The sequence below is a fragment of the Populus nigra genome, chromosome 4, assembly GCF_951802175.1.
Source record: "Populus nigra chromosome 4, ddPopNigr1.1, whole genome shotgun sequence".
NCBI classification, from domain to species: Eukaryota; Viridiplantae; Streptophyta; class Magnoliopsida; order Malpighiales; family Salicaceae; genus Populus; species Populus nigra.
In genome coordinates, this window is record NC_084855.1 from 7,246,637 (window position 1) to 7,271,704 (window position 25,068).

General features: G+C 34.2%; 2 protein-coding genes across 2 annotated transcripts; both read left to right on the plus strand.

Annotated features, from left to right (window-relative positions):
• The first annotated feature begins 4,908 nt into the window (after positions 1–4,908).
• Positions 4,909–9,529, plus strand: LOC133691207 (phospho-2-dehydro-3-deoxyheptonate aldolase 1, chloroplastic-like). Its single transcript, XM_062111612.1, has 5 exons — positions 4,909–5,584; positions 5,724–6,001; positions 6,682–6,958; positions 7,412–7,657; positions 9,062–9,529. The coding sequence occupies exons 1-5, from the start codon at positions 5,057–5,059 to the stop codon at positions 9,326–9,328; spliced, it is 1,596 nt and encodes a 531-aa protein (XP_061967596.1). The 5' UTR covers positions 4,909–5,056; the 3' UTR covers positions 9,329–9,529.
• Positions 9,530–13,267: 3,738 nt separating this feature from the next.
• Positions 13,268–24,171, plus strand: LOC133692325 (lysine-specific demethylase JMJ21). The gene is made up of 16 exons (XM_062113188.1): positions 13,268–13,834; positions 14,035–14,145; positions 14,265–14,320; positions 14,426–14,568; positions 15,368–15,565; positions 15,657–15,856; positions 16,167–16,266; positions 16,368–16,943; positions 17,530–17,652; positions 18,328–18,408; positions 18,486–18,817; positions 18,938–19,192; positions 19,297–19,381; positions 19,519–19,744; positions 20,141–20,306; positions 23,725–24,171. The coding sequence occupies exons 1-16, from the start codon at positions 13,686–13,688 to the stop codon at positions 23,861–23,863; spliced, it is 2,940 nt and encodes a 979-aa protein (XP_061969172.1). The 5' UTR covers positions 13,268–13,685; the 3' UTR covers positions 23,864–24,171.
• Positions 24,172–25,068: the final 897 nt, after the last annotated feature.

The window sequence follows — 25,068 nt, forward strand, 5'->3', positions numbered from 1 at the left end:
TTTCAATCAAGGAGCGACGCCAATGTACTTGCTGGTATTCGGCCTTGGCCCAAATGGCCCATTTCAAAAAAGGACATCCTGCCTCTCCGAGAGTGGGGAAGAAGAAGGACTACGGGTGATTTGACAGGGATAGTTCTTTAATGAAAAATGAAGGATATGAAAGAATGCGGGGCTGTCGCCCAGATGCAACTGGCTTCCGAACAATTTGAGCCAGACATTCTAGCCAAGCCCGAGCATTTCAATCAAGGAGCGACGACTATGTACTTGCTGGTATTCGGCCTTGGCCCAAATGGCCCATTCGTAATCATGGACAGATTTCTAACCAGTCTACCCAGTATAACGGGAATCGTATTAATTTATTTTTTTATATATACAATTGGACAGTACAATAGATTAATATTTAATGAAATGGTTTAGGAAATATTTTTCAATGCTCGATTTTATTCAGAGCAGGAAAAATCAAGCCTTGAGTTTGCTTCGGTGTAGATCTTGCAAACCAAGAAATTCTCTTAATATGAATATATCATTTAAAAAAAAAAACAAGAACACGAGTCCCACTACTAGAATCCAAACAAATATTCGTAACTCTAAAATATAAATAGATTGATTGGGATCGGCATAGTAGATTAATCTTATAAATAACATCCATCCATTAAATTCAGAGTATATTTGGTATCAATTATAGACTGGGATTTTGCAGCATTGAAAAAGAATTAAAATGTATCGAGAATTTACTATGCATCTAGATATTGATTATTATTTACCACAATAATATAATTAATACGTTTTTTTTTTTTGGATAAAAAGGTTATTTTTCTAAGAGTTCGTTGGTCATTTTAAGATTAATTAAAAATAATTTAATCATTTGACTTTTCAAGTGCCGACTAGAATACTTTAAAAGCAAAATATTTTAAAAAAATAAACAAGATAATTTTTTTAAAAAAGTTTTAAAGGCATAATATAAAGATTATATTAGCTTGATATGCAAAAATTATAGCTTACATTAAGAGGTTATTTTGCCTTTTTATAATTTTTTATTTTTGTAATAAATAAATTGATATAAAGTGGTTTGGTTTTGTGATTAATATAAATATTATTTAAAAAATTGATGGTATATGCAAGCACTAACCAGCAAGTGCAGGTTTAAGATTTTTTTTTTAACTGAAAATTTACATGGTTATTAATTTTGTGGCTCGTGAGATTAGTTGAAATATGCGCAAGCTGACTCGAATATCCACGTTAATAAAAAAAGGAATGTTTGGGATCAATGATAGACTAAGATTTTGCAACATTGAAAAAGAATTAAAATGTATTGAGAATTTACTATGCATCAAGATATACATTATTATTCACCACAATAATATAATTAATATGGTTTTTGTGTTGGGATAAAAAGGTTTTTTTTCCTAAGAGTTCATTGTTCATTTGAAGATTAATCAAAGATAATTTAATCATTTTACATTATTTTAAAAACAAAATATTTAAAAAAGTTACATGGAATAATTTAATTTTTTTTAAGTTTTAAAGGCACAATATAAAAATTATATTATCTTGATATGCAAAAATTGTAGCTTACATTAAGAGGTTTTTTTTATTTGTTTATATTTTTTTTAATAATAAACAAGTTAATATAAAGTGGTTTGGTTTTGTGATTAATATAAATATTATTTACAAAATTGATGGTATATGCAATCACTAATCAGCAAATGCAGGTTTAAGATTTTTTTTTTTACTTAAGACTTATATGGTCGTTAATTTTATGGCCTGTAAAATTAGTTGAGGTGCGCACAAGCTGGTTCGGATACTCACATTAATAAAAAAAATATATTTTTTAATTATTCTTACAATAATAAAAATAAATACTTTTAAAATCAACCATGAATTAAGCATAAATCAAATATTAGAATGTTTATTTAAAATTATGATATTTTTATAAAAAATAAATAAATAATTATAAAAATAAATTTAAAATCAAGTGAGCATTAAAGTATAAAATTAAAAAATACATATATATAAAAATGCCACCTCCTATTTGTATAAACAACGAAAGAGGTGACTTTGCACACCAACACTTTCAGATGTATTAGGTAATCACTGCAGTCTTCACCGAAAATCACGAGTTCTTCTTTATGGGCACGTGTCATCGGCGAATGGGGGTTTTCAATGCTGGGCCCTGCGGGTAGGAGGAAGAGATGGGCACGAAGTGGAAGAGGGTAGGTAAGACGACTTGGAGATCTCTCTTGATTTCCTAGTTTAGCCCACGGGGTATTGAGGGTAGCTTCTTGTTAATCATAAAGGGTATGCTTGTAATTGCAGCTAGATATCCCTTTGAACATTTGTCACTTTGATTATCCGGGCACTCCCACCAAGTTCCTGGTTGGGTGATGTTCTACAACTTGGCTCGGCTCAATTAGCTATTGTAGCCATAAATACAGCTCTATGAACTTCCCAAACAATAACGACATGGTGAAAAAAATATTCCAATTATGTACCGTATTTATCTAACTTTTCAAATTGTTCATGTATTTATCTATGTATTTGAGTTTGTGTTCATCTATATACGTGTACTTTAGTTTTCCACTTGGATAACTATCCTAGTTTTTTTTTTGATAAATGTATAGTATCTATTTGTCAAGGGATATGTCACGATTCTTTTTTTATCTTTGTTTTCCAACATATTTTAAAAAAATGAAAAACATTCTTTCAATGTAACAATTTATAATTGTCTGTAATTTAATCAATTTATAATTGTTTTACTATTTTTGATACTTTTACTATTTTTAATGTTGTACCACAAGTTTTTATAAAATATTAAAAATAAGAAGTGAAATGATGAGCAAAATAAATAGACCAAAATAATAGAGAATAACAGAAAATCAAATAAACAAGAAAAAATCAAAATACTTAAAAATCTTCCAATTAATTGTCAAGTTTTTTCTTTAAAGGTTTAACACTATAAATAGAGGGAGAAGAAGAGACTTGAAGGAAAAAAAAAAGCATCCTCCCTTTCTTTTCAATAAAACGGTCCCATACATACATACATACATACATACATATATAGACACACACACACACAAAACCCTAGCATGTCAACACCCCTTTTCTCTGACTATTCCAGCAACCTTTGAACATAAACACCACAGCCACCCACGACAACATCTCCTCTATCTCATGCTACCACTGACAGTCCCTTCCCTTTCAGCCATCGCTGCCTTCCTTTCCTCCAATTGTGAAAGCAAATCCCTCAACTGAACCACCATCCACACACAGCCCCTCGCCTTCATTCCACATGACAGGAACCAAGAACAGGTTGATTAACGGGTAGCCTAATCCTGGATCTGAGTTAGTTGTTAATTTAAATACTCAATAATCAACTTTTAAAGATAAGAACCCAAGAACACGTCATTAATCCTTAATCCTTAATCCTGGGTACATGAATATCTGTCAGGGTTCAAAAGCGACCTTAGATGCTAACGCAGACCAGAAGCTGTTGAAACTGATGTAGAAAGTGGTGGTGAGTGGCTTGCATGCACGGACAGTGAAGGAGGTGCTAGACACTAGACAGCAACAACGAGTGGATTCCACGTGTTGAATCTTAACATGCAAAAAAAAAAAAGAAGAGAAATCGATCGAGGTTTTAGGCTGATATTTCCTGATTGGTTATGAATTATGATAAGTGGCAGAGAGAGGTTTGTGGAATGGAGGCGGGAGACTGTGTCTGGATGGTGATTCAGTTGAGGAATTTGCTGTTACAATGAACTTCAAATAAAATTTAATTTATAAAAAAGATAAAAACAAATTAGAGAAAAGAATTTTGGATTTGCCACAGTAATTTCTTCTAAAAATAACATTAAAAATAATATTTCAAAAATATTCAACCTTTTCTTTATAAAAAAAAAACCCCAACAAAGTAACTTTATCTCATAAATAACTCTGCCAAAACCCCTCCTTTTCTTTCTGGTCCCTTCTTTAACATCATTGTAACTCATCTGGTCGTCGCCCCGAACCTATCATAGCCTTGTTGTCCCAAGGATGCTCTGTAGCTCATTTGGTCGACAGGGAATTGCAAGAGCTCTTTCATGAGAAAATCCAAATTCTTCCCCGGCCTGTTTTAGCAATAGCAAAAACTCAGGATTGTATGGATAGCCCAATTCAATAATGAACCTCTTTGGGGACCTTTGGTTGCAATTACCATCAAGTGGCTTTCCCTCCACCCTTTTGGACAGCGAGAGACTAGCTTGCACCTTTTCCGCGTTCAATCTTATTAATTGCAATTCCTCTTTAATTTATTGGATTTTTAGATAATATAATTGAATTCAATTAAGTGATTTAATATTTTATTTTAAACATAAAAATAATAATAAATCAACATATGTTTTGGTTTCAAACTGACCATAAAATATCGTAATAATAAAAATTTAAATATAATTCATTGAATTTTTTTATTGCATACATGAGTGTTAAGTTATGACTGTTTATGTTTTAACCAGATTTTGTAGTTGCTATACATGGTAACAAATATTTTGTAAGCCAAATATATAAAGAAATGTTCGAAGAAAATATATCTTAAGATGGATTTTCTTCAATGCCTTTGATCTGGATTTCATAATTTTCCATTATAGTGCTGGATTTGTAATAGATTCATGGCAAATCTCGAAGCAAACAATAAAGCCAGCCGCCACTGGCTCTGCCTCTAATAAGTGGCGAATAGTCGGTGAAGGAAGAAGTGTAATAAACAAAATTAACTTAAACAAGGACGAAAGCTAGATTGACTTTCCTCCCAACTTTTTCCAAATTTCCAAAAATACACCCTAAATACTTTACATATTCCCGTAAACACCCTTAACTACCACCACCACGTCTGTCACCAGACTCCTGGACCATCTTCCGTGTCCCTTTGTTTCTTCTCTTACACCAAACAAACATCCCTATAAAATCCTCCTTTGTTTCTCAATCATCTCTTCAGGTACCCTCTCCTCTCCTCTCCTCTTCCGTTCACAAACACAAAACACAAGCCTCTCTTTTTGTGTTCCAAAACTGGACAAAAACAACAACAATGTCTCTAACTAGCAGCTCCGTAATCCCTACCAAATCCTTGATCCCCTCTAACAAGCCCCATCATCCTTGTTGCTTCACCACCAAACCTTCCAGATCCATCCTCCACATCTCCGCTGTACACTCAGCTGATCCTTCCAAATCACCATCACCCATTAAAACACCTGCAGCAACATCCACTAAAGCAGCAACCGTTGCTCCAACAACCAATGTGGGTACTGGGAAATGGACTGTTGAAAGCTGGAAATCCAAGAAGGCCTTGCAACTCCCTGAATATCCTAACAAAGAAGACCTTGATTCGGTTCTCGAAACCCTCGACGCCTTTCCTCCGATTGTTTTCGCTGGTGAGGCCAGGAATTTAGAGGAGAGGCTCGCTGAGGCTGCTATGGGCAATGCGTTTTTGCTGCAAGGAGGTGATTGTGCTGAGAGTTTTAAAGAGTTCAATGCTAATAATATTAGGGACACTTTCAGGATTCTTCTTCAAATGGGCGCTGTTTTGATGTTCGGCGGTCAAATGCCCGTTATCAAGGTCCTTTTTTTTCCTCTCTAAAGAGAATTATTAGTGTTCCAATATAGAATCATATGAAGATTGCTTCTTTTCTTTTCTTTTTCGTTTTGAAGAATTGAATTTTAATTAAACTGGGATAAATGTGGATATTGTTTTATAGGTGGGGAGGATGGCAGGGCAGTTTGCGAAGCCAAGATCGGATCCACTGGAGGAAAAAAATGGAGTGAAATTACCAAGTTACAGAGGGGATAATGTGAATGGAGATGCTTTTGATGAGAAGTCAAGGATACCTGACCCACAGAGGATGATCAGGGCTTACTGTCAATCAGCAGCCACTTTGAATCTCCTCAGGGCGTTTGCTACTGGTGGTTACGCAGCTATGCAGAGGGTTACTCAGTGGAATTTGGATTTCACCGAGCACAGTGAGCAGGGAGATAGGTAAATGGTTTTATCTGACTTTTGGATTGGTTATGATGTTTTTTCAGATGGAGTTTTCATATACGGCCAAGTAAAAAGCTCACTGTTTTATTCTGAAGAATCAATTGATTTTTTATTATTTACGTTTGCTGCTATTTTAGAGTTTGATGAAGTAGTTTGTACACTTCCGGTCCTTCCGGACCTCAACCACCTTTGGTGGGTACGCAGTAGATAGTGATATTTCCTCCATGTGTATTATTTGATCAATATCATTGGCGAGTTTCACGATCACAATTATCTATACCTGGATTATCCGCAAAGGCAATCAAGGTCCTCTTTTACTTTTTTCCGATGACTGGCCTTTGGGAATTTAGATTCTAACATCCTTTGCACGTGTTCTTCAATATGCTCTGATCTGAATGGTTTTAAACTTGTTTGAAAGTGTAATCTTCTTTTTTTGTTCCTGCAATTTCTAATTCACTTGTTTTAGTTATGATGGGTTTTCTTAAAGATGTTTACTAGAATCTTGGATGAAAATGAGTTCATTTCATTTCTTAATTCATACCATTATTGGTTTAGATTTTGCTTCTATAATATGTTTCTCTTGGATGGAAATTATTTCAGTTCATTCCTAATTTTCATATCATAATTGGGTCACTTTTTTCTTCTATAATATACATATCTCTGTCTTGATATGATAGGTACCGGGAACTTGCCCACCGGGTTGATGAGGCCCTTGGATTCATGGCCGCAGCTGGTCTCACTGTTGATCATCCTATCATGACAACAACTGAGTTTTGGACATCCCATGAGTGCTTGCTATTGCCATATGAGCAATCACTTACTAGGCTGGATTCAACCTCGGGTCTTTACTATGACTGCTCAGCCCATTTTCTTTGGGCTGGTGAGCGTACCAGGCAGCTAGATGGTGCTCATGTTGAGTTTTTGAGAGGAGTCGCAAATCCCCTAGGAATTAAGGTAACTTGCATTCTTTTTTCTAATCTAGTTAGCCAATTCATATTTCAGTAATTCATCTTTGGTGGCTAGAAATACCAGGGAGAACCTGTTTAGGAGACCTAACTTTTAACCAATTCATCTACGTTTGTTGAGATGGTTCTTGGTTGTTTTTGTTTCTGGCTTTGTTTGTTTCTGACTGTGATCCTGACCACATAAGGTTATCAATATTCCTTAAATTAACCACTCAAATGCATATTTTCAAGATGCTGGCCTAAGTGGTGTTCATGTAATTATGCTTATGGGATTGTGTTCTTTCTTTTATGCCAATCTGATCCGAATTAGAACCTGGCAATAAGCTAAATCTGAGAGGATCATTATAATATTACTGCTCTTAGTTTCTATTTTTATCTTGTAATTTGACACATGCATTTGGTGCTTTTGACTTTCTTATGGAATTTGGCTTTTGTGCTCCAGGTCAGTGATAAGATGGATCCAAATGAGCTAGTCAAGCTCATAGAAATTTTGAATCCTCAAAATAAACCTGGCAGAATAACAATCATTACAAGAATGGGAGCTGAGAACATGAGAGTGAAGCTTCCTCATCTAATAAGGGCTGTTCGCAGGGCAGGACAAATTGTCACATGGGTCAGTGATCCTATGCATGGAAACACCATAAAGGCTCCTTGTGGGCTGAAAACTCGCCCATTCGATGCCATCAGGGTATGATGCTTATATCTTAGCTTGCATTAATTGATTAGCATTATGTGGATTTCATTATGCTATCAAGGGCTGTTTATTATTTGAAAGAGATTGCACACTTCAGCACAGGGAATTATACAAAAACCAAACGAGATGAAAGAATATAAGTTGAGAAATGAAGCAAATGAGAGAACGAAAAGGAAAAAGAAAAAATTTGGCCGCTGTAACCCTGTTACTGGAACTGATGAGAAAACGAGAGTTTCCCTAATATAAGTCAAAAGAAGTGAGCGTATATGCTATAAATGATATTGCACTTTTTGTTAGTACATTGATTATAGGACTACACACTCTAAATTAGCTTTTTTGCTTTAGCTGTGGTGGTAATTCATAGGAGAAACAATTTGTCATCTCATCCTTGTAAAATGGGTCATGCTCCAATCATTGCTTGCAATTGAATTATCTCTTAAGAAGTGCAATAAATTTTGGGTCATTCATGAACTGGAGCAGCTAATTCCAAAGTTGTAAATGGTGGGGCATTCTGTGGCTTTGAATAAGAGCCTGCTCTTGATTTCGTAGAATTAATTAACTTGAAGGCAACAGAATTTAGGTGCGGTAGGTGGAATAATACACCAAACTAAATATAATGGAGAGTAAGGATTCATGTAACAAGTCTTAACTAGTTTACGATTGAGTGTTAGTTGAGCTGAATTGGTAGGTGAGAAAGTGACTGCTTCTATGAGGCCTTGGGGTGGAATAGTTGAATCAGATTCCTTACGCAGGTAACCAATGATTAAGCGTAGGTATGTAGAACTGTGTCTGCAAGTTGAGTTTGAAATCTTTTTTGCTAAAAAGATTTCTGATGTTCCTTAGGTTGTGTTTGGTATAGCGTAGGTATGGAAAAAAGTTGTTAAGGGGGTAAGATTTAAGAATGAAGTGCTAAAGGTGTAAAAAGAGGTTAAGGGATGAAGTGTTACGGATGTTTGACAGGTGGGAAGGGAAAAATATTATGAATGATAGTGGGTGTCAATAAAAATAAAATCAATTTTTAAATTAATTATAATCATAAAAAATTAAATAACTTATATTTGTGGTTTAAAATGAAGGAGATGAATAGAATATTATAGTGTTAAATTTCCTTACGCCCCGCCCCGCCCCCGGCAGAGTTAATGCTTAACAACTTTTTTGGGGTTAACTTTTAACCTCCATTAAAGTTTCTCTCCAAACTTGTACCAAGCAATTGAATTCCTGGATGATTGTGACGGGTCAGCTTGAGAGCGGTGGTGGTTGTACGGTTGTTGTGAGTGCTATTGTTCTGTAAGGTTTCAAAAATAGTAATGTAATGCAAATAATGTCCTTCTCATTTCCACTATGCATATCCTGACGTTGTTACATTCTTTTTTTTTTTTGACATTCTTATTTGGACAGGCGGAGGTGAGAGCCTTCTTTGATGTGCACGAGCAAGAAGGAAGCCACCCAGGAGGCGTTCATCTAGAGATGACTGGTCAGAATGTGACAGAGTGCATTGGTGGATCACGGCCTGTGACATTTGATGATTTGAGTTCACGCTACCACACCCATTGTGATCCCAGGCTCAATGCTTCACAATCTCTAGAGCTTGCATTCATCATCGCAGAGCGTCTTAGAAAGAGGAGGATTGGATTACAACCTTCTATTGCACCGGCATTGCTGTAGAATGACTGCCAAGGCGCAGCAATATATTTGTTCTTTTTACGAAGTTATTATTAGTGGCTGTATTGTGTATACTGGAAGACATGTGATGCATGTTGAGTTAATTTATGTTGTGTTGCCTCATGTAATGTATGTGAATACTGGAGGACAATGATATTTGAGACCTTGAAGAACATGGAAATAAAGACAGAATGCATTTCAAAATGACCTGCGGAACTATTCAAATGGAGAAGTGCTGATCGTCTTGTTTAGATGGGTGGTTGTTGAGGGAACAGGAAGATTCTTTTGTTCCTCCCGCTTTTTTCCGTTCTATTTTCTTTATCTTTGATTTATTCAACCTATCATGTGCCCGTCAATCCAGAGAAGAGAATTTATTCTATATCCCCCAACCAGCCAAGCAAGAGATCTTCATCCTTCTCGTGTGCTGTACATCTCTCCATTTTCAATTCCAAGACATGGAAAGGGCGGTTGCTCAGAGATGCCGGGGAAGGTGGTTATCTCATATCCGGGTTCATTAGTCTAGCTACTAATATGCTAGCTTGCTAAGCCAGGGTTTCAATGCTATTCGATTTGGCCTGGAACACGCGTGGGGATGGTATACAGACAGGTGGTAGGTGAGAATGACTCGAGAGAAGATACAAGGGCGATCATGTTCGCCATGAACTCTTCTCACTTGTGTCAAGCTCTCACTGAAGACGTTGTAATTGTCTGTTGCTTCGTGTACTCTCTCGGGGAAGACAACCACAGGGGATGCTCAAGTCTGGTCTCCTCCTCTGGGTTCTGTTATCTTATACTAGAGATGATTTAGGTGTTTCTTTTGCTATCGCTCCGCCAAAAAAAAACACACTTTATGATCTAACGATGTATGTCGACTTGAATCCTGATAATCAATCTCTCTTATGTCGTAAAAGTAAATAGCATTCAAGGAGACCACGTTGATAAGAAAAATTATTTCTGTATTTAAGCAATACATATACCAAAACAAAATTTGATTCCCATGAATCATTTCTATTTCTATACATATACTAAAACAACATACTTCGTATTCGTCAATTGTGTCTTGATTATTAATGGAAGCTCAATAAAAATGATGGCATGGTATAGTATAATCGGGGGTGTGATTATTAACAAATTCTATATTTTCTCGTATTTTTCCTAGATCTCTTTTTTTTTAAAATAAAAAACTAGACGTATTTTATTTTTTCTCAAAAACACTTCCTTTTTTCTAAAGGAAAATAAAAGACAAATGAAAAATAAAAATAAAAAAACTATTAAATCGCCACATTTGCTATGTGCATGCACAAGAAGGACCCAGAACCGGCATCCTTGCGTAGAAACAAAGCTGTATATATATTGAAAAAAAACGGAGTGTTTTACTGTATTCCCAAACACATGTTGATTTTGATTGTTATAGTAAAATTACTATTTTGTTCTTCCCGTAAAAAAAAATATTAGATTAACTGTTGAGGATAGAATGATATTTTCACATAATTCTGGTCATTGCTTAGGAGCATACATGTCTTTTTCACTTTTTTTACATAATTAAGCTACTTTATTATCTTTAAAAGCAAATTTTAATTGATTGGGATTCAGGGTGATTCTGAAATTTTATTTCTTTAAGTAACAGTAAAATTACTAGATTACTCTTTAAAATAACTTGTGTCTGAGGGTTTTTTTGTATTTTTATCATGTTTTTTTTATTATAATTAGATTGACTCGGAAACAATTTATTATTTTAATAAATATAAATTTTATTAAAAAAAATGGTTAGTATGTGCATTGAACATGTCATGTGCATTACATATGTGGATTGTTGTTATACTCTTTGGGCGGCATAGCCTGGTGGTCAAATATCAACTTTTAAGACAGTGTTTGAATCATCTTAGCAGCTCCTTCATCCTTAAATGACATCTGTGTTTAACGAAAATCTAGTTTGGCGTTGATGGTCATCCCCCCTTCTCTCTCTCCTCGATTTTTATATATGACCATCTAAATTTTCAAAGCAAGTCTTCAATTTGTTTTTTTTAGGTTTTGTCTCTATTTTTTTTTATTATTTGTTTTATCTGAAATAATTGATTGAATGAGTTTTTATTTTCATTTTCTTCCTCCTTTGATTTTTTCATGTGTTAGATATGGTCCTTATTTTTTATTGCTATTTGTTTTATTTGATATAATTTTTTAAATTGAACTTATTTTACGATCTCATCCTCCTATAATGTTTTTTTTTTCCGGTTAGATTTGATCCTCGTTTTTTTTAAACTTTGATAAATTTTTTAAATTGATATTTTTTCTAATTTCATCCTTCAATATTAAATTGGTTGAGAATTGAGTTTTTTTTATTAAGTTCGGGTTTGAGATTTCACATATTACGAGTTTTGGAAATTAATCCAATTTAGAAGATTCATCTAATTTTGCTTGTTTTTTTTTTAAACTTATATTTTTTCAATTTCATCCTTCAACATTTATTTAATTGTAAATTAAGTTATGTTCTTTTTTTATTTGCTTTCTATATAATCTTTTACTAATTTTAAAAATAACCCGATTATCTCGAGTCATTTTATTTGTTGTTCTATATTAAATTTAGTTTTTTTAAATTTTTTTTCTTTAAATAAGATTAAATATAAAAATAAGATGTTTATTTTAGAATATTTTATTTGATTTACTTTTTAAATCGTTATTCTGCGTTGGGCAATGAATTAAATCGAAGGTTTTAAGATTTATCTTCTACACTAGATTCAATAACAAATAATTCTTTATAACCTAAATATTTTTTTATTACTTTCAAATTTTCTTACTCAACCCGCAGCTTTGCATATTATCAAAATAGCTTCATGAGTAATATACAAAGTTAACTTCAGTATGGGGTATTGGTATAGAGCCCAGTCTAGAAAATACAAATAACAAAAATTTAACAAAGGAGGTGGTTTTATTATACCCTAATCATATAATATTATTTGTTTGAAGAATATTTTTTTAATTTCATTGTTTTTCTAGTTTATATTAATTTTTTTTTTTCAATATTAGATTTACTAGTATTAAACTTTATAATTTTATAATTTACTTTTTATAAAATTATCTCAGATTCATGATTTAGATTGCAGATTTAACAGATTAATTTAACTTTTTTTTTCTTTTCTAATTGATTTTTTTTTTATTTTTTTAATTTCATCCTTCATCATTTGGATTAATATAAAACTATACTTTGTAATTTTTTTTAATATGCTTTTTATAAAGTTAACCTTGGTCAACTAAAATTTTTTTTATACATTTTTTAATTGATTTTTTCTTTTTAATTTTATTTTTCAATACTAAGTTGATTGGGAATTGAATTTTATAATTTGTTTTGATTTGCTTTCTATTAGGTTATCCTGATCTCACGACCCGAGTTGCGAGTTTGACGAGTTAATCCAGATTGATTTGAGTTATTTTTTTATGTCTTTTTTTTTTCAATTTCATCATTCAACATTAAATTTAATGGAAATTAAGCTTCATAAACAATAACCCAAATTGATCCAAATCGATCAAATATATTGTTGTGTTAATATGTATTAAAAAAAATCTCCCTTTAAATATTTATTTAGAATCACATTATATTTTTACAATTTTTTTTATTAATGTGAGTGTTCGGGTCAGTTTGCGCACACTTCAACTAATTTCACGGGTTCTAAAGTCAACGATTATGTAAATCTCTAGTAATTATGAAATTTATAAAACTTCAACTAATAATTTTTAAAAATAAATCTAGAGTTTAATCAATTATACAACTATGATATTTCAAATTATTTACTTTTTCTTTAGACATGTTAATATCATCCAGTCACGTCGAAATCAATTCAAAACTAAGGTTTGTGTAATTTTTTTAGAAAATTAATCCTACAGTGTAATAACGCGGGCAATTATATAGTATAAACCTAAACCCAAATCCAACCCTTTCCGCAGTGGCAAAGAAAACATGAAGGTCAAAATGCCTTTTCCGTAACACTTCCCTGCAAGAATCGAAGCAGCCACCCATCAAACAGCTGAAATAGCACAGGGGAGGGAGAAACAAAGCTATCTCTTCTGTAGAAATAGCAAGAACAATCAAAAGAGAAACACGGACACACGGGCATAACGCTATTTTCCCACGCGTAGAAGCAACGCCATTTCCTTCGTGGAAATAGCAACGGACGGAGAAAGACAAGCAAATATATCTAACGTCGGGCGTGGAGTGAATTCTACGCGCATAAGCGAGCAGGTGGGATAAGACACGAGTAGAAGGCGTGCAGTGTCCAAAACGCCGCGTTTAAAATACGCGGAAACATTTATAAAGGCCCAAACAGCTAATATCGAACATTTTCTGATTCCAAGATTCATCTCATCCATGGAGATTTCTCAAGTTGAGGTTTTAGAAATTAAAGATCGCAGAGTTGAAGGTCTAGGCATTCTTCAAGTCCTCCCCGATGAACTCATCTGCTCTATTTTAGACAATCTAACTCCTCGCGATGTCGCTCGCTTCGCTTGTGTTAGCAGGTTCGCGCATATATATATATATATATATATATATATATATATATATATATATATATATATAGCTCTATCGTCTAATTTTAAATTATATTTTCTTAAATTTCTGTTTTGATTAATTTTTCTTACGTTTCTGCTATTAAATTGTGAGAATTGGATCTCTTTGATTTTTTTATTGATTATTTATGGTTGATACACATGCGCAGTGTGATGTACATTTTATGCAACGAGGAACCACTGTGGATGAGCCTGTGCCTTAACAGGGTAAACGGTCCGCTTCAGTATAAAGGCTCCTGGAAGAAAACTGCATTGGATGTGTAAGTCTAAGCATTTCACATTTGCAAGAATGATTTTTACTTTTATTTTTATTTAGAATTTGAAACAAGAATGATTGAATTCGTAGTGTTATCGTCGTCTGATTGTTTTTGGTTTTCAGAGAGAATGTTCCGGAAGAATATCAAGAACGTTGCGGAAAACCACTTCATTTTAATGGTAAAGTTGTGATGATGATGGCGTGGTTTCTTGAATTTTATAGTGATGACTTTTAGCTATAGGGCTCTTATTTAGCTCAAGTATAATTTTTATGCTTGTTTGCAGGGTTCAGCTCTTTGTTTTTGTATAAAAGATTATACAGGTGCCACACCACGTTGAGTGGTTTTAATTTTGATGATGGAAATGTGGAAAGAAGGGGAGACTTGTCTTTGGAAGAATTTTCTCAAGAGTATGATGGGAGGAAACCGGTATGGTGAAATATTTGATTTTTGGATTCAGTGTGTTACTTTGAATGGATATAGTGAGGATTATATACTCTGGTAAACATAAGAAGTCCGTGGTGACTGTTACAGCAATATTCTTTCATCTTCACACTGGCTCCTGTGCTGCCAAAAGTTGCTATTATGAACTCCAAATTATTGTTACTATCTATACTACAGTTATACAGCTTAACTATGAAATCACTACAATGTGCATAAATCATCAGCATTCACCAGCTACGGATAATGCTGCATTTTCATTCTTTTAACTTTCATCATACCGAGGCTAATATGACTAGAAATACATGTGCTGGATGCTGCAACATGACTTCTGGTGTTGTCACCAATAGGGCAATTATGCTCTGGCACCGCTATCAATAACCCTTTTCCTTGTTTCTGGCCATTTGTATCCAGAAACTGGTTTGCTGTGGTTACAAGACATGCTAGCTAGTGTTTCAAGAAGTGCCTAAATGGCTGTCCTTTTATCCTTAAATAAGAGTGATGAAAATATAGTAAAAACCTCCACTGTCATAGATGTTTATTTATTCAACCATTCTTTTACTTTTTCTGAGTTGGCTATTGTCGATGATCACAGTGGTGTTTTTCTCCCTGGGATTTGTTGCCAACTTATGTAAGAAGTTTGGTGTGTAAAAAACTGGAAAAACTTGCTACTTGTTTGTCTATGGAAGATGTTCTTTGATTAATTTTCAAACCTTTTTGGTTCTTATATAAATAATATCTTTTTATTTTTTTTTCTTTCCTGGGGCATTGCCCAACTATTTACCAGGTTTTGCTTGCTGGATTGACTGATACTTGGCCAGCACGGAATACATGGACAATTGACCAGCTATCTCTGAAATACGGAGATATAGCTTTTAGGATTTCTCAGAGGAGCTGTAAGAAAATCTCAATGAAAATAAAAGATTATGTATCGTACATGTATCTTCAACATGACGAGGATCCCCTATATATTTTTGATGACAAGGTACAGCTGTGGCAGAAATATTTCTTTTCCCTTTTTTTCTCCCTTAAAAGGATGAATATGTTAACATCATTTGACTCCCTATTCATTTCAGTTTGGGGAAACTGCACCCAGCTTGTTGAAGGATTACAGTGTTCCTCATCTGTTTCAAGAAGACCTGTTTGAGGTCTTAGATGGAGAACAACGACCACCGTTTAGATGGCTTATTATGGGCCCCGAGAGATCTGGTGCCTCTTGGCATGTTGATCCATCTCTCACCAGTGCTTGGAATACTCTTCTATGTGGCCGTAAAAGGTAGATTTCAGATTTCATGTTGGAGTTGTTTCTTTTTCAACTGCTCCGATCAATCGAATGTGATGATTTTAAGTGCATTGCATTCTTGGGGAGGTTATGCATTTTAACTAATCATTTTATGCCTTAAATGCAAGGGTAATATTACTTGAGTACAGCGTAGGTATTTGAAAAAGCTCAATTCTGGGACCTATTTCACCAAGTGTTTTTTGAACACGTATCTCATTCATCAATTGTGGTGCATAAATTTCTTCTATTCTATATCACTTTCTTATGGCTGAAATAACTGATATATCCAAATCATTTTGGACAGGTGGGCTTTGTATCCTCCTGGAAGGGTACCTTTAGGTGTCACTGTGCATGTAAATGAAGACGATGGTGATGTCAATATTGACACACCATCATCATTGCAGGTATTTGTTGCAGCTATCCCTGTCCTTTATAACTCATCTTGTATTTTTCTCAAGCACTTCTCAGATTTGCACCTACTGGTTCTTTTTTTCTGATTGTACAGTGGTGGTTAGATTTTTATCCACTTCTTCCTGACGAAGACAAGCCGATTGAGTGTACCCAACTACCGGGGGAGACAATTTTTGTTCCAAGTGGATGGTGGCACTGCGTCCTGAATCTTGAGCCGACTGTTGCTGTTACGCAAAATTTTGTGAACTCCAAAAACTTTGAATATGTATGTTTAGATATGGCACCTGGTTATCGTCATAAAGGAGTTTGCCGAGTTGGATTGTTGGCTCTTGATGATAGCAGTCTTGAGGATGTCAGAATGAATATGGACTATGATAAAGATGATCTGAGTCACGCAGACCTGACAAGGAAAGAGAAGAGGATCAGAGTTCAAGAACCTATTGAAGATCCCGAATATATAACAACTGCTAATGGTGCCTCTAAAAGTTACAAATTGTGGAAACAAGGCTTTTCTTATGACATAAAGTTCTTAGCAATGTATTTGGATAAAGATAGAAACCACTACAGTTCTCCATGGAGCTCAGGCAACAGCATTGGACCACGAGAAATGAGAGAGTGGCTGTCAAAGCTTTGGGTCGGCAGGCCAGGACTGAGAGAGCTTGTATGGAAGGTACTATCATTCTTTTAGCTGTTGTCCTCTTTCCTTTTCTTTTCTTCTCCAGACAAATAGTTTTATCTATGACATGAAGAAGTAATTTTCTATAGGCAAGGACTGAAATGGTAATTAAAATGAAATCTAAATTTCCATTTTATGGGCCACATGATCGTAAAAACAGTAGTGGTATCTTTCACGTGTTCCATTTCTCCCTGGGAATTTAACAATTGCATTGGAAAGGGTGAACATGAAGTCTTGCTCGCATAATCTATTCCATCATATTGAGCAATCATATGCAAACTGAGGATCCCAGGCACTAATGAATGCTGGGGGCCAACTTAAGACGTGTGAAGTCAATAAATAGTTCAAAAAAGATCAAATCTCAAGTCAAATGTATAATCGGTTGCTCCAATCAATAATTAACGGGTTTAATCTTAAAAAAAATAGTAATTTGTTTGACACTCATTATTTATTCTTTTCTTGACAATCTAGTGTAGTTGTTTAGCTAGATTCTTCTGTGGTCCTTGCTTCATAGCTTTTGTTGAGGAGCCACTTTGTTTCCATTGCTTTACTATTTCTTTTCTGCTCTATATTGTCCTAGGGAGCATGTCTTGCGATACAAGCAGATAAATGGTTAGATTGTCTTCAAGAAATTTGTGCCTTCCACAATTTGCCTTCTCCAACTGCTGATGAGAAGCTTCCTGTTGGCACGGGTAGCAATCCTGTAAGTGACAAGGCTTGTATTTCTGAAATAATATTTCTTTTATCTTTTCTTCCCCTGCACATTTTTTTTTAAGTCAAGCTTACAACCTTGTTTTTCCTGTGTTTTTGTTGAAATGCTGAAAGTGACATTTGAGAAGTAAATGCAAGGGGCTCTTGATGTATTATTTAATATAAAATCCAGATGACCATGGATCCTCTAATGAATCAGTATAGCAGCAGCAGCAGGGATTGCTATATCATTTAATGGAGTGACAAAGATTAGGACACTTGCAATCTTGTGCATCCACTAGACAAAATAGACCTAGCTAGGGATGGTGTCACACACCATTAAGATTATTGCATTATATTTTTTTCACTCAACTGACAGAATTAATTTCTTATTGCTTATGTGATGAATTGGTTGAATTTGTTTGTACAAGTCATCTCAGAACTGAAAATCTACTGTATATGTGCGCAAAAGCAGATTCTATGATTATAATGCTTAGAAGAGCTGAGATAACCCTGGTGAAAGGGTTAAGAAAATACAGCTTCTGAATGAACATCATTAGCTAATGCTCTCTGTGCTTGTACTAAGTGCTTTGTTAAATTGTGATGGACGTACAAAATCATTATCATATCTAGTAAAGTGAAAGTTGTTTTTATAATGTAGCTGTCAGTAACTGTTATACCATATCAGGTTTATCTCCTAGCTGACTGTGCAATTAAAATCTTAGTTGAAGGAGGGCTGGAAGCTACAATGTATGCTTTAGGCACTGAGGTATAATTCAATTTTTACTCCTTGTCTACTACCCTCTGTGGATCCTCCATCTTCTAATTTGCATTGCATCTTTGCAGCTTGAGTTCTATAGTCTGCTGTCCAAAGTCAACTCCCCTCTGAAAAATCATGTTCCTGATGTTTTGGCAAGTGGAATTCTTTATCTTGACAATGGAGCTCTCAAAATTGTGCCTTGGGATGGCAAAGGAGTGCCTATTGTGATTGGTAACTGCAATCTGGTTCCAGAAAATTGGAAAGAAGATGATTTCCTTTTTGGTGTTTGGGGGAAAAAACAATTTGAATGTAGAAAAGCTGGGATGCCAATGAATGAGCCAATAAATTCATCTGGATGCACAAGCATATGGCCATTTATCATAACAAGGAGATGCAAAGGAAAGATATTTGCTCAATTGTAAGTTATCTTAACTTTAGTAGTTTCCTCTTTTGGTCCTAATGCCATGCAACTTACAGAAGTTCAGAATCATCTTCGACGTGTTCTCATTGCTATCAATGTATATTGTCCTAATGGCAGAAGAGATATGTTGTCATGTGAAGAGGTGCTAAACTTGACTTCCTTTTTGGGAGAGCAGCTGCGCAACCTTCATCTCTTACCCTGTCCATCTTTAAAGAAGTCAACTTTCTCAGATATCAAACTAAAAGTGAAGTTGCCCTATGCTGATGGTTATATGGAGGATATTCCCACACCAGAAATTCCTGAAGAATGGAATATCTTCATCAGAACTCTATGCAGGAGGAAGATGAATGTCACAAACCGTTTGGAAAATTGGTAGACCTCAAATTTCTAGTTATTATAGTTGAATCATGAACATATGTAACTGCGTGACAGATTTTCCTTGATACCCTTCTGAGACGGACATTTTCATTTTATAGGGGGGATCCCATTCCTAGAACACTGATAGAAAAAGTCGATGATTACATCCCAGATGATCTTACAAAGCTGTTGAATACTTTCCAGGTTCCTCCTGATCCTGCTATATATTTATTTTTGGCTCATGTTACTGCTATCCATGTTGCTTATATTCAATGGTAATCCTCTTTCATCTTATGCATAACTAGTCTGATGATTTATGTGATCTTACTATTTGATTTTAGGCTGAAAATGGCACAAACAAAATCTGTAAGCCTTGCTCCTGGATACACTCTGATATTATGGATGACAATGTTCACATGGAACCATATTGGATTAGCTCGTGCTCTAGGGGCAATGCTTCAGATGCTTGTCTGGCAGACAATGATGGCACTGCTGGCAATGATCATGGTGATGTTGATAAATCATGGTGTCCTAGCCACATTCTTGATTTCAGTAATCTTTCTATTGGTTAGTGCCTTTTCATATATGTAGGTTCTTTCATTGTTCAATGTTGTTAACACTAGTACAGTTTCTGTTTTATATATAAAGCACAATGCCAAATTTAATAGTTTCACACTGAACTTTGTGTTTTCAAAAATTGGAACCAAAATATTAATTAGTGCGCAATGGAAGTCGTCCCAAACCATTTTGCATTCATCCTTTTCTTTTCAGTAATAAATGCCACATGCCAATCAGACTCTGAGGATTTGCACTTCAAAGCATTAAATATCGAGAGTACTTAGGCCTAGTGTCCTTTTGCACTCCATGTGTTAAAGGTTATCTTTATTGATTAAAAGAACCAAAACGTTAACTTCACTTTAAAAATAGGACATTTTCTCATCAAAATGATTGTTTCTTTTACAGGTGACCGCATTTATGATGTGATACCAATATACTTGGATATCTTTAGAGGTGATTCCAGTCTCTTTAAGCAATTCTTAGAGAGCTATAGACTACCTTTTTTGACAAGAAACCAGGAAGAAGTAATTGATGGTGGTGATAAATTTGAAAGACTGTCATACCATGCCATGTAAGTAAATAGTTTCTATTTATTCTTACCTCTTTCACACACTGCATGTCCCGCAACTTGTTATAAAAAATCGTAAGTTGATGTTAGAATATCATTTTGAGATGTTAACCTCATCTGTTCCATGATATACCATTTGGATGAGTGATTACTAGGTGTAGAGAAATGTCTAGAAACAAGATATACATGCGTGAGCATACTATGACATGTCAAGAGAGAATTATTTTGAATTGATGGAAGAAAGTAAGTCCCGTATTATGTCTTGTCAGCAGCAAAAGAAGTTTGTCAAGACTGAGTATGAAATCAGTTTATTGACTTGATTCAACATAGTCTTTACAAGTCAAGAAATCAGTAACCAAATCAAATCATATATTCTAATTAGGAGTGACCCCTGATTTATAAAAGTTGATTAATACCAAATCTATTTTCTAATTTATAGGCAACCTAGTATATAATCTTCTATTTTACAACACCCCCTCAAGCTGACTTGAAGATATCTTCTGTTACTAGTTTGCCAATCAAGTAGTCAAATTGTTTCTTGTGAAGTCTCTTTGTAAGTACATTAGCAACTTGCTCGGTGGTTGGAATATATGGAATGCAAATCATTCCACTATCAATCTTTTCTTTAATAAAGTGTCTATCAACTTTTACGTGCTTTGTTATATCATGAAGAACCTAGATTATAAGCAATCGAGATAGCTGCTTTATTGTCACAATATATCTTTATAGGCAAGGAGTTAAGAATCTTCAAGCTTTTTGATCCACACAACTTCTCTAAACTCAGCTTCTTCACCGCTCTTTTCCACAACACTTTGTTTTTTGCTTCGCCAAGTAACTAAATTCCCTCCAACATAGGTACAATAACCAGAAATTGATCTTTTATCAGTTATACTTCTAGCCTAACCTGATTAGTGTAGACTTCAACCTGTAAATGTCCATGTTTCTTAAACAACAGATCTCTTCCAAGAGTCCTTTTAAGTGCCTCAAGATTCTATTAACAACATCATAGTGTTTTGTGCCAGGTGAATGCATGAATTAACCGATCATACTTAATGCAAAGGCTATATTTAGGTGTGTATGGCCAAATAAATTAATTGCCCATGAGTCTTTGGTATTGCTCTCGATTCACCACTTCATTTTTAGCAGGTTGAAGCTTCAAGCTGGCTTCAATTGGTGTTTCAGCTGCTTTGTATCCCACTAACCCTATTTCACCAAGTAAATATTTTTGTTGAGCGACATATATACCTTCCTTGGATCTGGCAAGTCCTATTCCCAGGAAATACTTCAAAGCACCCAAATTTATGATCTCAAAATCATCAATAAGTTTCTTTGTTAAGTTATTTCAGATTGACATTACCTATCAAGATTATGTCATCTACGTAAACATTTAAGATAGCAATTTTACCTTATCTTAAATGTTTCTAAAACATTTTAAGATAGCAATTTTACCTTATCTTAAATGTTTCTAAAACATGGTATGATGTGTTTGACTTTGACGGTAACCATGACATCTTATAGCCTTTCCAAAGTGTTCAAACCATGCTCTAGGAGACTGTTTAAGGTCATATAAAGACTTTTTTAGTTTGCAGGCTTTATGTTTGTCAGTTCCCTCTTCAAACCTAAGTGTTATGCTCATGAAGACTTTCTCTTCCAAGTCTCCATTTAGAAAAGCATTTTTTACATCCAATTGAGATAAGGGCCAGTTGAAATTCATTGCTAAAGATAATAACACTTGAATTGAGTTTATTTTGGTTATTGGAGCAAATGTATTTTGATAGTCAATGCTGTATGTTTATGTGAAGCTTTTTGCCACAAGCTTTGCTTGTACCTTTCTATGCTTCCATCAAATTTGCATTTAATTGTAAACATCCATTTGCACCTACTTTCTTCTTTTCCCTTGGCAAGTCAACTACTTTCCAATTGCCTTTTTTTGAATAAACAATTGAGATATCTTAAGAGTTAAAAGCTCAATAATTATTAGAAAGTTTTTGGTAAGATGAATATTTAGTAATAAGATGGTCGTTACAGGATTGGACTCCTTTTCTAAAAGCTACAAGAATATCAAAGTCTATAGGCTTATTATTAAAAGGAACAATAGAAACAGAAATAGAAGTAGGAATACCTGGAATATTCTTAGGACCATCTCTTGAAGAATTTGGTTGATCTTGTGTTGGGATGATAGGCAAGTCTTTATCTTTCATATGAGTTCTTCTAATATAAACTTGAAGCTCAGTATTTGGATCAGTTTGATCCTTTTGTAGTATTTCTCCCTTTGTTTGCAATTGTAGTATTTCTCCCTTTGTTTGCAATATGCTTACACCTGACAATGATTGACTAGTATTTCCATTTGTTTTAATACCATGAACATCTTTTCCTAAGACTGTGATGTTGAGAAAATAGTGTTGTTCGTAATTCTATTAGGTAATGGAACATGAGTCCAAAAAATTGTCATCTTTTCTTTTTTTCCTCCACTTGAAGATGAGTTTTGATAAAGTAAGGTTGATTTTCTATAGAAGAAACATCCATACTTACATGAATCTTCATGGTTTGAAGACGGTAAGATTTATCCTTTTTTGTTGGGTGCATATCCGATGCAAACATATTTTTCATCTCTAGGGTCAAGTTTAGATCCTTGCTTGGTATGCGAACAAATATTGTGCAACTAAAGACTTTTATTGGCAAATCAAATTGCATTTGTTTATCAAGAAAATATTTTTTTAGACAATGTAAGAAATTTCAAAACTCAAGTAGGCATATTATTGATCAAATAGGGTGCTGTCACATCAGTATTTTGGAATATTCATAAAAAAACATTATGGCAAGAGCCACTTCAAGTAAATGTTTATCTTTTTCTTTTAGCAATTCCATTTTGTTGTGGAGTGTCACAACAGGTGTTGAATCTCTTTTTCTTTAAATTTTCTCTCTCAAATACTCATTAAATTATTTTGTTTCATTATCAGAATGAAGCACCTTGTCTGATATTAGTTTTCTATCATTTAGTAAAAATCTTTAAACAATGTTACTATCTTATATTATGCTTCTCGATTCTAAAACTTAAGTTTTTAGTTGAAATCTCAAGATTCGAAATAATATTTAAAAGATTTATTTTTAAAGGAGAATATAAGACATGAATCAAGAACTAATACCAAATATTTATTTTTAATTTATAGATAAACTAATATAGAATCTTCTATTTTACATGAGGTTGCTACCAAATAACTCTCAAAGAGACTTTTTGAACTTTAGCCTAGGAGAGCAGTCCTGTCAGCTGTGGACGTATGAAAAGATTGATATGTATTTGTAACTATCAGTTTCTGTCACATGAAAGTATTCTCACGTTCCTTATCGTTTTATTCTTCATTCACTATATGGTATAAACGTAGCACGGTTTAAGAAGGGATTGTTCATTGCATGTCTGCAGGTGCTACTGTATTTTGAATGAAGAGAACATCTTGGGAGCTATTTTCAGTATCTGGAAGGAACTTAGAATGGCCAAGTCATGGGAAGAAGTTGAGTTGACTGTGTGGGGTGAACTGAATAATTACAAGTGCGTCCCTTGAAGGCCTCTACATTCCTCGTCTATTTCGGAGTCGCAGCTGTGCTGTGCGTATTGAGGCCGGCACTGGTCTTATACCATCTCTAATAATTCATTTAACTCGGGCACGTTCCATTCCTTGGGATCAAGTCCACAGGATTTCCAATAATAACACTAACAATTCAAGTTTTAGCTTGTTGAAATATCATTTTTTAAGCCAGTGCAATAAATTTGCTTGTACATTCCTTTGGAAAATGACAAATTACAAGTTTGTAGTCTGCATCCGTACCTTTAATTGTTTGAATACCTTTAAATGAGTGAGTAATTTTTTTAGATTGTTATTATTTCAAATCAAATATAGATATTTAAAATTTTTATATGATGAATAATAGATATTATCATCCGAAATTCGATACAAATTTGTCTTAAATATATAAACTGATATTATATACATAGATGTGTGTGGATTACGTCATTTAGATGAAGTTTTTTTTAGCTAACACCCTTTTACCATGTCATGTTATAAATATATTTTTTTTAATTGACACTTCCTATATATTTTTTTAATTATTTTAATACATGCACTATAATTTGGAGCACTTCTATTAAATCAATATTAGCAATGATGTCACAATCAAATAAAAGTTTTATCAACACATACACTATAAGGAAATCACCTGGATACTTGAAGAGACAAATAACAGATTATCGACCATTTCTGGGTGCAGAAAGTGAAGGCTGCGGAGGGGAAAATAAGTTTCTTGCCAGAATTAAGGCAAGGAAAGGAAGTACCATTCAATTGGAGGAACATGATGTATACTGTCATGTGTTCTATGATTTTCTTTTAACTTGACATGTAAACATGTATTTTAAAGAGTTTCCTAAAGTGTATATTGTATTTCAGGTTCATCTCATTCTCGTCAGGAGGAGTCGATATTATTTTCCAATATTTCTCTAAACTAGAAATATTAATTTCCATGCCTTTAAAGTTTGGAGATCAAAATGAAAAGACAGGAAAAAAAATCACTGCTCCAGTCGATTTGAGAGTTCTCTTTATAACAATATTGATTTTGAACACAGTTTGGATACTCTTGAGCCATCCTTTTATTTACGAATCCTCAAAGCAGGCAACTAGTATTAGCACACAGCATTTTCCGTGGCAGGGCCCTCAACACACCAGCACTATACAATATTATTTTGACAGTGCCTGAACCCTGAATATTCAAATCG

Excerpts from the sequence above, each read along its gene's own strand:
- LOC133691207 (XM_062111612.1), top strand. The coding sequence starts at position 5,057 with ATGTCTCTAACTAGCAGCTCCGTAATCCCTACCAAATCCTTGATCCCC. Across the intron at positions 6,002-6,681 it reads CACAGTGAGCAGGGAGATAG|GTACCGGGAACTTGCCCACC; the intron begins GTAAATGGTTTT and ends TTGATATGATAG. Across the intron at positions 6,959-7,411 it reads CAAATCCCCTAGGAATTAAG|GTCAGTGATAAGATGGATCC; the intron begins GTAACTTGCATT and ends TTTGTGCTCCAG.
- LOC133692325 (XM_062113188.1), top strand. The coding sequence starts at position 13,686 with ATGGAGATTTCTCAAGTTGAGGTTTTAGAAATTAAAGATCGCAGAGTT. Across the intron at positions 15,566-15,656 it reads TATATATTTTTGATGACAAG|TTTGGGGAAACTGCACCCAG; the intron begins GTACAGCTGTGG and ends TATTCATTTCAG. Across the intron at positions 15,857-16,166 it reads CTTCTATGTGGCCGTAAAAG|GTGGGCTTTGTATCCTCCTG; the intron begins GTAGATTTCAGA and ends CATTTTGGACAG.